General features: G+C 30.0%; 1 protein-coding gene across 1 annotated transcript in view; it reads left to right on the top strand.

Moving 5' to 3' along the window:
• The first annotated feature begins 2,069 nt into the window (after nucleotides 1-2,069).
• Nucleotides 2,070-13,366, top strand: part of LOC111699739 (5'-nucleotidase) — a 13,471-nt gene continuing 2,174 nt past the window's right edge. The window contains exons 1-12 of the mRNA XM_023470471.1: nucleotides 2,070-2,170; nucleotides 5,289-5,445; nucleotides 6,294-6,325; nucleotides 7,065-7,140; nucleotides 7,824-7,856; nucleotides 8,575-8,672; nucleotides 9,098-9,157; nucleotides 10,454-10,546; nucleotides 10,821-10,903; nucleotides 12,192-12,250; nucleotides 12,676-12,742; nucleotides 13,273-13,317. Coding sequence (XP_023326239.1) covers nucleotides 5,290-5,445; nucleotides 6,294-6,325; nucleotides 7,065-7,140; nucleotides 7,824-7,856; nucleotides 8,575-8,672; nucleotides 9,098-9,157; nucleotides 10,454-10,546; nucleotides 10,821-10,903; nucleotides 12,192-12,250; nucleotides 12,676-12,742; nucleotides 13,273-13,317 — 802 coding nt within the window. The 5' untranslated portion in view covers nucleotides 2,070-2,170; nucleotide 5,289. The remainder of the gene's footprint in view (nucleotides 2,171-5,288; nucleotides 5,446-6,293; nucleotides 6,326-7,064; nucleotides 7,141-7,823; nucleotides 7,857-8,574; nucleotides 8,673-9,097; nucleotides 9,158-10,453; nucleotides 10,547-10,820; nucleotides 10,904-12,191; nucleotides 12,251-12,675; nucleotides 12,743-13,272; nucleotides 13,318-13,366) is intronic.

The raw sequence follows: 13,366 nt of genomic DNA, 5'->3' as shown, positions 1-13,366 counted from the left end.
ACAATGATTGAGCATTTATTATGCTACGGATATTTTCATGAATGATATTAGAATGAAATATCAAAACTTTCTTCCAAATAATAATTTTCTAACTAGAGCTGTATCTATTTTTATAAAGTAGTAATCTTGCTTAGCCCGTCTGTCTGTTAGATGTTCGATCATTTATATAACAAAACAAGACATTCGTCTATATGTTCCCTATAACCAGCCAAACGGCTGGACCGAATGGGCTGAAATTTTATGAGGGAAACCAGGGGTATCCCGGGGGTAACAAAGGCTAAACAAATTCGAATACTTAAAAAAAATTTATTCAACGGGCAACGCCGGGCACTTCAGTTATTTACTCATAAACCCTTGGATGGATAATGCAGAACTATTCAGATGATAACATAATTTTGAATTGTTAACTTTAGTTTTAGAAGAACCAAAATTTAAAACTTTGTCTATTTGATCTAAGGGGATAAATTTTTCTTCAAAAAAATGTTAAGTTACATATGTATGTATATAAAAAACTTAAAATCTCATTAAAAAATAAAAAAAATTGAGAATATAATTTAAACTCGTTCTCAATTCCATTTTCAGTTTATTGGAGAAGAAAAGGATAAATTGAATTAAACCGTGTCACATTTCTGCACTTTAATCAGAGTTTGATAAATTTGACACAATCCAAGAAGATCTTAGAATCGTTATTCGTTATCAATGCATTCAATATAACAGCACTTAAATATTTACTTTTTAGGAGTAACTTTAAAGTTTAACAATCACTATATAGGTTAAAAACTGTTAATAGAAACCACAACATTCAAATCAAAAAATGATTTTTTTTCAAAATAATTTTTTTCATAATTTCAAACACAAATGACTTTTATTTCAAAATGGTTTAATATTACGTGAAAAACTTTAAATTTTTTATTGCAGAACGTAAAATTAAAAATTCACTCTGAGATTGTGTAAGAAACTTTTTTTTTCATCTCTCATTTAAATTTTACATTTTTTCCATCTTCAGGGGAAATTAGTTCCAAAATGGGCCAAGTCTGCAACGGTTTCTTTTCCAAGCGTATATACATTTAAATCGAAGCCGAGTTGAACAAAACTTCACGATACATTTATTAAAAAAACTGATCAAAACTATATAGTGAAACCAAAAATGTCAACTTTAAACTAATATAAAAGGTGTGAGAATTAGTTTTTTATAATACTTGTCACTTGATTTCATTTTCGAACATATCCCTATTTTGAAACAATTACCGCATTTCAATTTGAAACATATCCTGGTTTTGAGACAATTACTCGAATACATATCAATGTAAATTTTCAAGCATTTCCGCAATTACGGAAAAAACAAGATTTTTTGATAAGGTAAAATAGTTAAAACTAGAATAATAAACATATTGTTCTTTTATAATTCAAAAGACATTCCAGCATTAAGAAATAAAAATAATGCTATTATTTTGTTTTCACAGTATAGATTTTACAAGTAATGCGGGAAACTGTTTATTTAAAATGCGGGAAATTAAATCAACTTCATTCTCTTATTAAACAAATAAAATAGGGAAACAAATATCTTAGAAATAATTCATCAGTTAATTTAGTCTTAATAAGATAATTCTTTACTTTCAGTGGTTTGTCTTGTTAGTTATGAAAGTGAGTTTTGTTCTGAATTGTGAATTATACTCAAAAACGGGAAAGTGAGTTTTTTGTCGAAAACGCGACAATGATTCAAATTCAGGATATATTCGAAACTTGTAAACCTGACAATGTCCTGAAAACTGTCAAGGGTTTTAAAATAAAATGAGCTAGCTCCTTATAAAATTCTTATCTAAGAAAATAGTTTTCAATTGGAAATTTTTGTCCTCGTCATGCTTATTAAAATGTTGGTTCTAGTTTTTAATATCGACTTTTACTCTCGATGGGATGGCATCTTAAGAACCCGTGCAGTCATTCAATTTGTGCCCATTTCTAACACTCAGTGTTAGAAATGGGCCAAGTTTTGGTATTGGATTTGGAACTATAATGCTACATATAGAATCAAAGTACTTGCAAACTGTACATTTTTAATACATTTTAAATGAGACGCTAAACTTTTTTTAGAAAATTAGAAACTAATAAAGTTCGGGAAAATTCTACAAAAATCCACAATCTACAGTAGAGAGAAAATACACAGCATAAGGTATGAGTAATCTAAACAAATTCTTATCAATAACATTTTTCAATATTAAACAAGGATAGTTTTAATAAAGTACAGACAGGAAACATGATAACCTATTTGATAAAAGGTTCACGAAACAAGAATTAAAATTTTTTTAAAAAGTTTATTTCAACCCCCCCCCCTCCCTAGTGTTTTGACATGGTTAGTGTATAATAAAACACCAGATTATTTTTCGACTAAATTTACATTAAAATAAAATAGTTTTCAACAATTTAAAAAAAAAATTTAATATTGTTTTATAAAGTAGTATCTGGGGTTTCCAAAATGATATTAAACACCATTCCAAGTCAAAACTATGTATTTTATGAACATTTGAAAAAAAAAAAGTTCAAAATGTCCAAATACGTCATAAATTTAAGATAGTTAAAAATTCAGAAAAACGGAGTTTTTGAACTGTTCTTTGATCGACAATTTTTGAAGGTATTTCAAAAAGTTATGCTATTTTAGAATAAGTATAAAATATAGAAAATGAAATTTTTTTTATTTGTTCAGTTCAGTGCTCATCAATAAAAAAGATGATCTTATAAAACTTAGAATTTTCAAAATATTCAGTATCAGTTGAATCTTTTAGACCATTATCTGCGATTTCCAAAATGATATAAAACATTTTTCTCAGTCAAAAACTTTGGATTTTATAAAAGTTTTAAGAAATAAAATCAATGAAGTTTAAAAATTGCCAAAAAATCACGCTTTTTTCCGGGGGCAACGGAAGAAATGGTCAGAAATAAAAAATATTTTGGATTTTTCTTAGTTTCATATATATCTATTCAAAAGAAAAAGTGCACCTCTGAACAATTTTTACAGGGCTGCCTTACCCCTCCCCCCAAAGTTTGTTCCCAAAGGAAAATTAGATTTGTTGAGTATTAATGTTAAGGAATTTGAACGCGATCATATGCATAGTTAACATTGCAACTTATATGTAAACACACAAAATAATAATGTTAAATTTTAGGAAAGCAGGGAAGGGGGAGGGAGGGTGTTAAAGTTATTCAATATATCTATATATAAATTTGGCTTGTCTGTCTGTTTGTTTGTTTGTCTGTTTGTTTGTTTGTATCCAATAAACGTCAAAACGGCTGAATTGTGGGACATCACGTGACCACAGGGAAGGTTTATGAATGATCAAAATTTCAAATATTTGTCTCCATCAAAATTCGATCTTCATTAAATTTTTGAAAATTTTGAAAATCCACGAAATTTTTTGTGAAAATCCGCGAATTATTTTTGTTTTGTTTTACGATGTACACAAAGAGAACATGTTCACAATTAATTTAGAAAATAGGCGCGAAGCGCCCTCTAAGGCTAGTATATTATTTATAAGTTGATATCTCTGTTTGTCTGTCAGTTTGTTTGTCCCATCATAACTCAGAAACCCCTGGACCGATTTGCCTCTAATTTTGATTGGGGAACTCGGGAGAACCACATAAATGTTCTTAGTTTATTTTTGAGATTCTAAGTTCAGTGGGTCGACTTTATTAACGAAAAATTAGTTTCCCGCTAAATTGTTCAAGTGCGGGTAAATGGGGGGAGTAACTTTTAGTAACCTTGGCAACGCTGTGTTCCCGCGATAGTTCATTAGTGTATCTTTGTTTTAAATAAAAATTAACTAATGTTTTTCTTATCCATGCATGCTATTGCCTTAACTACAGGGTTAACAAGAAAGGATAAGGCTTCATAGACGACTGTACGGAACTTTTGCTGATTGTTTTCTGTTATTCACGATTCCCTGCAACTTTTAGCTTGTTTCTTTCTACGACAAATCATTAAACAAGCCATAAAAGACTTAATGTTAGACAGAAGACTTAATTTAACCTAAGAATTGTTTTATACGGTCAGTATCTTTACAGTCTGATCCTTTGTGGGTAACCCTCATATAATAATATGGCTAAATGAACTATATTTAAACTAAACGTTTAGCTACAATTCTCTCAATCAATTAGATCCTACCTCTGTTCTAATTAGTAGTTCTAAACTCCCCTATATGTTGGTTTAGTCTAGGAGAATTTCAATCTTGTAATTGGAGTTAGAATAGATGCCAGAGTTAGGATTCAATTAAGAAATTTAAATACAATTTCATTAATTAGGCCTCCAAACCAATCACAATTAAAACTTAGTAATCAATCTTTTTTATGTTCTGCTTTTAATAGTTTAAAATATACCATACTTTTTAAATTTGTTGTTGTTCAGACCACTTTTAGACAAATTTATGAAATCTATCTGATTTATATTCTATGAAAACTTCGAAACATAACAGTAATATTTTATAATTTAAGTCAAAGTTAACTGATTTAAGAACAAATACAGTTATAACCAGAAAACTGTAGAATTGGAAGACGACATTAAAGTAATACTGAGGTGTATTTGATGTTGTTACAAAGCAAATATCTTTATCTAGTAAGATATTATATCATTTGTTATGTGAATGGGTCTGTTTACACTGCTCATTTGCTGTGCTTTATGTTTTTTTTGGACTATTTAAAGTCACAACTCGAGTCTTAAAGTCAACTTCCTATTCCAGAGTTTTCTGGTTATCACTGTATCATACTTTGGGTCATATATGTATGTAGTTCTACTTGGTATTTTGTTTTGAAATTTTAAAACAACCTCTTCATGTTGCAGCTTTAGCAAGAAATAGTTTATTTATATTGCACTTTGTACACACTGTTAAACTTTCTGCATTCTGTTTACGGGGAATGACTGGCAAGAAGGGGTTTAATTTCCCTAAGGGAATCCGCCCCATCAAATGTGTTTTTATTTAATTAATAATTCTAGTGAATATGTTTTTTAAAATTCAAATTTTAACAAAATGCTATGATATTTTCTGTTTCTCTAGATCTTCATTTTCTTCTTGTTGTTCGTGCTAAATTTGTAAAATTTGTAATTAAAAAAACAAGTATCAATAATAAATAAGCAATAAAAATAAAACAGGTTCAATTCTTTTTTAATAAAGAAATTATTATTTTATTCATAATAGATTGTACAATTTGTGCATAACACTGTGTTATGAACTGATTGATTGATTAACGTTAATTTCCATATGCATCAAAAAGGCGAGCATCTTAAGTTATGAATATTGTAGGATGCTGATAAAGCAGATTGTTGTGTACACTGTGTACACTGTGTACTCTATGACCCCTGTATGTGGCTGGAGTTTGAACCTGCTCCACGTGAATGATATACACGTGAGAATGGAGGAAACAAACAAGTACAGTGCAGGCTGTAGAATAGAGGACAAGGAATTTAACAGAATTAATAGCCTTTATCTAAATTATCTTAAAGAATCAATACCCTTTATCTAAATTATCTTAAAGAATCAATACCCTTTATCTAAATTATCTTAAAATCAACTTTTATGAATCATATTCACGGATATTCACAGTATCCATTTTAAACCCAAACTTTAATAGTTTCCTACACAATAAGAACAATTGTCATAGAAAAAAACCGGAGTGAATTCCATTTCTATACTGCATTAAGAACCAAAAATAAGCAAATAGTTTATAAACTAATTAAATCAGATGTTAAGTTAATTAGGTCTGTTTACACTGCATAATTATTATACAGGGGTACCCACAAAGAATAAGACTTCAGAGACGATTGTACGGAATTTATACTTTCTATTTCCTTATATTCACGATTCCCTGCAACTGTAAACTTGTTTGTCTCTTTGCCAAATCATTAAAAAAGCCTTTTATAGATTACTTTCTATAGTGCAGAATACATAATTTAACAGTGGGATCGTTACAGTCTCAGAAGAGTTACAGTCTCATTCTATGTGGATAACCCTGTATGTCTCATGTTCATTGGACTATTTAAGAGTTTTCTAGTTCTCACTGAACATAAATCAAAGATTGTAAGAGATCACATAAAATCAGGATTTGTTTACTAAATTTGTTTTAATGCTTTGATTTATATCTAGCTGTGAGACTCATGACCAGCTTGGGTGTAGAACTGTAACGAGACTTCTTTTATCCACTTACTTTTATGATTGCAATTAATCTGAGAAAAACAGAACTGATGTTTCTATTGATGCTATTCATAAAAAATATAAACTTAAATCTGAGTGTTGATTCTAAACTTGAAGGAGCGGGGAAGATGCTATGGCGGATTAGCGAGGTAAATTACATTAAAATAATTGTCCTTAACAAAGTTTTCATGTGTACTAAGAAAAAAAAGCACAAAGCTTTTTGTCCATTATAAACCAAAGTTGGGACTACTTGTGCAACGTTTACTTTAAAGTTTTGAAGAACGATCCAACTTTTCCATTTACATATTTTTTTTAAATCGCATTTTCTTAAGCGTCGCCAGAAAAGTTTTCTTCTTTCTGTAAAATCTGAGTTGTCAGAGCCTCGAAAAAGTTTCATTGATTTTTGTGATTACGTTATAAATAAAAGAATACATTTTTTACGATTTACTTTTTGACATATAGAGATGAACATTGTGCATTTAATTGTTCTGTCAATATTCCAGAAAGCAATGACTTTTGATCACAATTTCTCCTATTAAACATAATTTTTCAGCCTTCTTTCTCAAATACTTTTTTGTCGGCATATACGTTTTGAATAAAAAGTATTAAACAAACAAATCGGTAACTTTAAAGATTGTTAAAATTTAAACCAAAACGAGTATGATTTCAAATAGACGAAACCGAATGCCTCTAACTCTGGAGAGTCCGGGGTGAATGATAATTCTGTAATTTGTAAGGTCCTTAGCTTTTCCATTTCTTATTTTCTTATTTTGTACTGTACTGTACTGTACTGTACTGTACTGTACTGTACTGTATTGTACTGTACTGTACTGTACTGTACTATACTGTACTGTACTGTACTATACTGTACTATTCTGTTCTGTACAGGTTGTACACAGCAGTAAATGAACTTAAAAGAAACAAGACAAACACACTTTGGTTAAATGCAGGAGATTTTTTTCAGGTTAATTTTTCTTTTTTTAATTTTTACAGATTTACTTTTCTATATTTTTTATTTTGAATGTATCAGTTAAATTGTTTACGGTTGTTTATCCCATAAAACTGCAGTACATTAATTTTTTAATAAATACACACGTCCAAATAAAATGTAAAGCAAAGCTGTCCTTCAGTCTTACTCAATTCAATTCAACGTAATTATTGTATACCAACCACTTAAAAATAAAATTTTGTTTTAATTGAACCACAAACAAAATTTAGTTTTTAATTGATATAGAAATAAAATTTTGCTTTAACTATGATGCCCAAACAAAATTTTGTTTCAATTCAACTAATACACAAATAAATTTTTTTTTTTAATTGTCATGAAAATAAAATTTGTTTTAATTGATATAACGTTAAAATTATGTTTTAACTGTTTTAAAAATAAATTTGTGTATTAACTGATATAAAAATAAAATTAAGCTTTAACTGATTTAAAAATAAAATCAAGTTTTAATTGATATAAAAATAAAATTAAGTTTTAATTGATATAAAAATAAAATCAAGTTTTAATTGATATAAAAATAAAATTAAGTTTTAATTGATATAAAAATGAAATTAAGTTTTAATTGATATAAAAATGAAATTAAGTTTTAATTGATATAAAAATGAAATTAATTGATATGAAAATAAAATTTTTTTTACTAGGGAACAGTCTGGTACTCTCATTTTAAATGGAAGGTAATCTACAGATTTTTATAAAATTATTATTATTTTTACAATTTTGTCAAGAAAAGTTTTCACCGTGCTATTTCAATTTTAAAGTTTTTTTTTGGAAGTCACAATACTTTCTTATTAATGATTTAAAATCTATGATTTGGATAAGACCTAAAATCGACTTCCCCATAAAAGTGGAAATGCGGGAAAAGAAAAATATAGAAATCTGCAAAACTCAGTTCTTTTACAAATATAAATATGTTAAAAGCCGACCGAAGCTAAGATGTTAGTCACCAAATAATATCAAAAAGGTGAAAATGGACTCTAAGCATTTCTTATTTTAAAATACAAAAAAAAACTTAAATGGTCTCAATACAAATTTTATAATGCCGATATCTCTGCAACCTGATGCCTTAGACCAATTTGCTATATCAAACTATGAATACTACAAGATCAAAGGTTTCTACTTTGATTTGCACTGATATAGAAAAGATAGTGTGTGACGAGTATTCAAGTTTAAGAATTAAATGAATTGAGTTTTGTCACAAAATCTGTTTTTCTAACCCTTTATCTTTGCAACCTGATGTCGTAGACCTTTGATATTTCAAACTAGGAATTCTGTTAGATCAAATAGTATAATTTTTAAAATATAAATGCTTTACCCCATCAGGTTGAAAAGATATAGGGATTAGTAAATTAGTTTGTTGCAAAAACTTAGTTGCTTTGATAATCTGTTTTGAAGGTGGTGTCACATTTCAACAAGATTCTTGGGTTTGATGCAATGAGTTTAGGAAATCATGAGTTTGATGATGGGGTCGAGGGACTCGAACCTTTTCTCAGGTTGACTTATTCTCAAGAACAATCCTTTAAATATTTTTATCTGTTCCATTGTTTGTTAAAAACAATATTAATTTTTGAAATTTGTTGGTTTCAAAATAAAAAAACTAAAATTGATTATTGTAATAGTTTGGGATAATTTTGTAATAGTTTGGGATAATTTTGTAATAGTTTGGGATAATTTTGTAATAGTTTGGGATAATTTTGTAATGGTTTGGGATAATTTTGAAAACAAAAAGAGTTGAAAAACGTTTCAAAAACAATTTTGTAAATCAAAAAGCGTTCAGAGTTTTGAAAGCGAAATTTTTAAAATTATTTCTCATTTTCTCGTTTTAAAAATTTAAAAACGATTTTTTTCGTTTTTATGGCATTATTAACATTGCCCATTCCTTCTCTCTACCTGTCCCATATATATAGAATATATTCAGGGATAACACTTGTCCTATAGTAGCCGCTAATCTGGATATATCCAAGGAGCCTCTTCTCAGGTCAAATATATATTTTTTTATTATGAGGGAAGTTATTATTTCACGTTATAAAACCATAAAGTTACTTTATCGTCCTACAACAGGAAATACCGGATAGAAACGAAAGATAATTGTTTTCCTTTATATTTTTCGAAAACATTCCCTTTAAGCTGTATTTACAACTAGCTTAGAGATCAACCCCAGCCTGGAAACCATGGAAACTAAGTGTCCCAAAAAGATAAACCACTCAACTAACAACTGTTAAACCACATTTCCGTAGTTCTGCTAAGTTTTCCAATCAAAATTTGAGGCAAAAGTCATAAGGTTCAAGAGTTCCGATCGGACATACAATAGTGTGGTGGGGTGGAGATTAGTGGGATGAGTGGAGATAGTGGGGTGGGGTGCGTGACACCAGATCTCGTTAGATCATTGAAGTTAAGCACACTTGTCTACTGCCATTAACTGGATTGGTGTCCAGAATGGTGTTCACGGGTTCGTTTCCCGTACTTAACCAAACAAGCATCTGAAGCAGACATTTGGTTAAGCAGTTATGACCACCTGACGGATGTAGGAGGACAGAGGGGCGGCTGTCAACAACTCTTGCAGCGAAAGGGTGCGTTCGTTCTACTCAACCAGAAAGAAGCTTTAAGTGGATTGATCCAATTGAATGATGATGAAGAGAGGAAAGGTGGACAAGAAGGGAGAGTCTATGGTTGCCAGCTATAGGCTTACAAATGATTGGGAGCAATGAATGTGATGTTTCCAGTCTGTATGGCACCCGGGCCTCATTCCAGTATATCAGAAGAATTTCTGATCTCTATTATTCTCAGGCCTAAATCTAAGGAGAATATTAGGCAGCTGGAATCTTGTCAACCATCTTCTCAGAATGAATGAAGCGTGGATGGATGAATGTGCTGCCAGATTACAACCCCTGGTAGATCAATATAAACCCATACAACACCAAACTTTCGTAAAAGAAAAATTCCGAGATTTGATCGTAACACCCCGATCATGTCCTGGGGACAAAAAAAATCTCTTTTAAAAACTTTATATATATATACTAGCTTGAGAACCCAGGTTGGGCCAGGGTACTCATAGCTAGTCACGCTATTTACCCGCACTTGGTCGTAAATTACAATTTTAGCTATTTTTCCCTTTATAAGTCGACCCACTCAAAACCAAGCAAAGAACATTTCCGTCGTTCTCCCGAATTCCCCAATCAAAGTCAAGGGGTTTAAGAGTTCTGACCGTACATACACACAAACAGAGAAACAAAGATGACTAATTTTTACAATATATAGATATTTTGTTGTTTAGTGGACTGTTCACTCCGAGTATAGTGTTGGATGTAGGTGGGAGAAGAGTTGGGATTATTGGATATGTTACATTTGATGATGGAAAAAACCCCAGGTCTTCAACACTCTACGACAAGCACTGGAAGGAGAAGGTCAACCCATCTGACCTCTCCCACTCTTCCACTCTAAGAAGATCTCGGACAACATCTACCGAGAGCTGATGAACCTGAATTAGAACATTAATATGGTTTAGTTGAACATTCTCTTTAATAAATAAACCACACAATCCTCTCTTCACAATAAAGTCGACCCACTCAAAACCAAAACCCACACAAACAGAGAAACAGAGATGACTAATTTTTTAAATATATAGATATTTTGTTGTTTAGTGGACTGTTCACTCCGAGTATAGTGTTGGATGTAGGTGGGAGAAGAGTTGGGATTATTGGATATGTTACACCAGAAACATTAGGAACAATATCCAGTTTAAAAACCATCATTTTCTCATGTACAATTATTTAGTTTGGAAACTACCATTTTCTCATTTAGATTTATTTAGTTTGGAAACCACCATTTTCTCATATACGATATTTAGTTTTGAAACCACCATTTTCTAATTAACAATATTTAGTTTGGAAGCCATCATTTTCTCATTTACAATATTTAGTTTGGAAACCATCATTTTCTCATTTACAATATTTGGTTTGAAAACCATCATTTTCTCATTTACAATATTTGGTTTGGGAACCATTATTTTCTCATTTCGAATTATTTAGTTTTGAAACCACCATTTTCTCATTTACAATATTTAGTTTGGAAACCTTCATTTTCTCATTTACAATATTTAGTTTGGAAGCCATCATTTTCTCATTTACAATATTTAGTTTGGAAACCATCATTTTCTCATTTCGAATTATTCAGTTTTGAAACCCATCATTTTCTCATTTACAATATTTGGTTTGGAAACCATTATTTTCTCATTGCGAATTATTTAGTTTTGAAACCACCATTTTCTCATTTACAATATTTAGTTTGGAAACCATCATTTTCTCATTTACAATATTTAATTTGGAAGCCATCATTTTCTCATTTACAATATTTAGTTTGGACACCATCATTTTCTCATTTCGAATTATTTAGTTTTGAAACCACCATTTTCTCATTTACAATATTTAGTTTGAAAACCATAATTTTCTCATTTACAATATTTAGTTTGAAAACCACCATTTTCTCATTTACAATATTTAGTCTGAAAACCACCATTTTCTCATTTATAAAATTTAATTTGGAAACCATCATTTTCTCATTTACAGTATTTAGTTTGGAAACCATAATTTTCTCATTTACAATATTTAGTTTTGAAACCAACATTTTCTCATTTACAATATTTAGTTTGGAAACCATCATTTTCTCATTTATAATATTTAGTTTGGCAACCATCATTTTCTCATTTACAATATTTAGTCTGAAAACCATCATTTTCTCATTTACAATATTTGGTTTGGAAGCCATCATTTTCTCATATACAAGATTTAGTCTGAAAACCATGAAGATCAAGAAGAAAGGATTAAAAACAAGAAATATAGAAGTCTCAAAATGTTTCCATCTGATATCATATTAAAATTTAAAAATATTGTAAAATTTAATTAAAATAAATTATTAAAGTTAAAAAATGATTGCCAAGACCCGACCCTCCTGCTCTCTCCTAAGTTTAAATCTCATTGCTTAAACTAAACTGAATATATGTGTGTGCTGAATAGAAGTGTCTAACCCTGGAAAAGTTGGATTTACCGATGAAATAACAGCTGTAAAAGCAGAGGTGAGAATCAGCTCCATATTTTTTGTTATTTTCGATGACATTTTCCATTTTCCCCCTATTTTAGCCTTTTTAGACAAAATCAGTGATTTGAAAAGTGACTTTGCTTTGTAACAACATCAAATACACTTATGTATTCCTATTCAATTGTCTAAACCAATATAAAACTGAATAAAAGTCGTCTTTGTTCAACCTTTAATTAGAAACAAAGCTGAAAATGTTCTGATTCTTAATGGCTATGAGTTATGATCAGACTGATACAAGAAATATATTTGTTGGACTGATATATCTCTAAATATCTTAGGGGCAATTTTTCAGTGTTAAATAAATTACAAATTATAAAACCCTCAGGTATTTTTCTTATTAAAGTTCATGTTTTTTGTCTTTCAAAAATAAGTTTTCTTAGATTTTGATTATTTTGTGTTTAGGTAGCTAAACTAACCGCAGCCGGCGTTGATATCATAATAGGACTGGGGCATAGTGGATACTATAAAGGAAGGAATAAAAGAAAATATAAAGTTGTAATGATTTCATTCTAATAAGGTCAGGGAGGGGGTTGGGGGTATTTTCTCTAAAACTAGCTTAATTTTTTATTTGATCAGAAAATAACAAATTTTACATAAATTAGGGTTTCCAACGCTTTACGCAAATGGGTTTTACTTGCGCACATTTGCGGGCCCTTTAATATCCGCGCAATTCCGTGCAATTCCGTGCAAATCCTAGCAATATATTAGAACATTTGCGCTCAATTCCGCACAGTTGCGTGCAATTTCACGCAATGAAATTCTGATTGGAAACCCTATTAAAAATATATATTTCAAAACATTTCATTTTGTTTTAAATCTCTGTAAACATTGTGCTCAGCAAGTTCCAGCTAAAAATGGAATTGTTCACCATCTTTCCAAAACTGAGTTGTAATTTGAAATGCACAATTACTCTAATGGAAAAATCACATCGACTTCAAAAATATGATTTCTTAAAATTAACATAAAAGTATGATTTTAGTTTTGTATTCCTTTTTCTAGATTTAGAGATTGCAGAACAGGTTCCTGAACTAGATGTTATTGTTGGTAAACAATATGTGTACTGCAGAGTGTAGGGGGGATATATACTAGCTTG

The sequence above is a fragment of the Eurytemora carolleeae genome, unplaced genomic scaffold (genome assembly GCF_000591075.1).
Source record: "Eurytemora carolleeae unplaced genomic scaffold, Eaff_2.0 scaffold262, whole genome shotgun sequence".
In the NCBI taxonomy this organism is placed as follows: Eukaryota; Metazoa; Arthropoda; class Copepoda; order Calanoida; family Temoridae; genus Eurytemora; species Eurytemora carolleeae.
The sequence above is the reverse complement of the archived record's forward strand: the minus strand, read 5'-3'. Positions and strand labels throughout refer to the sequence as shown.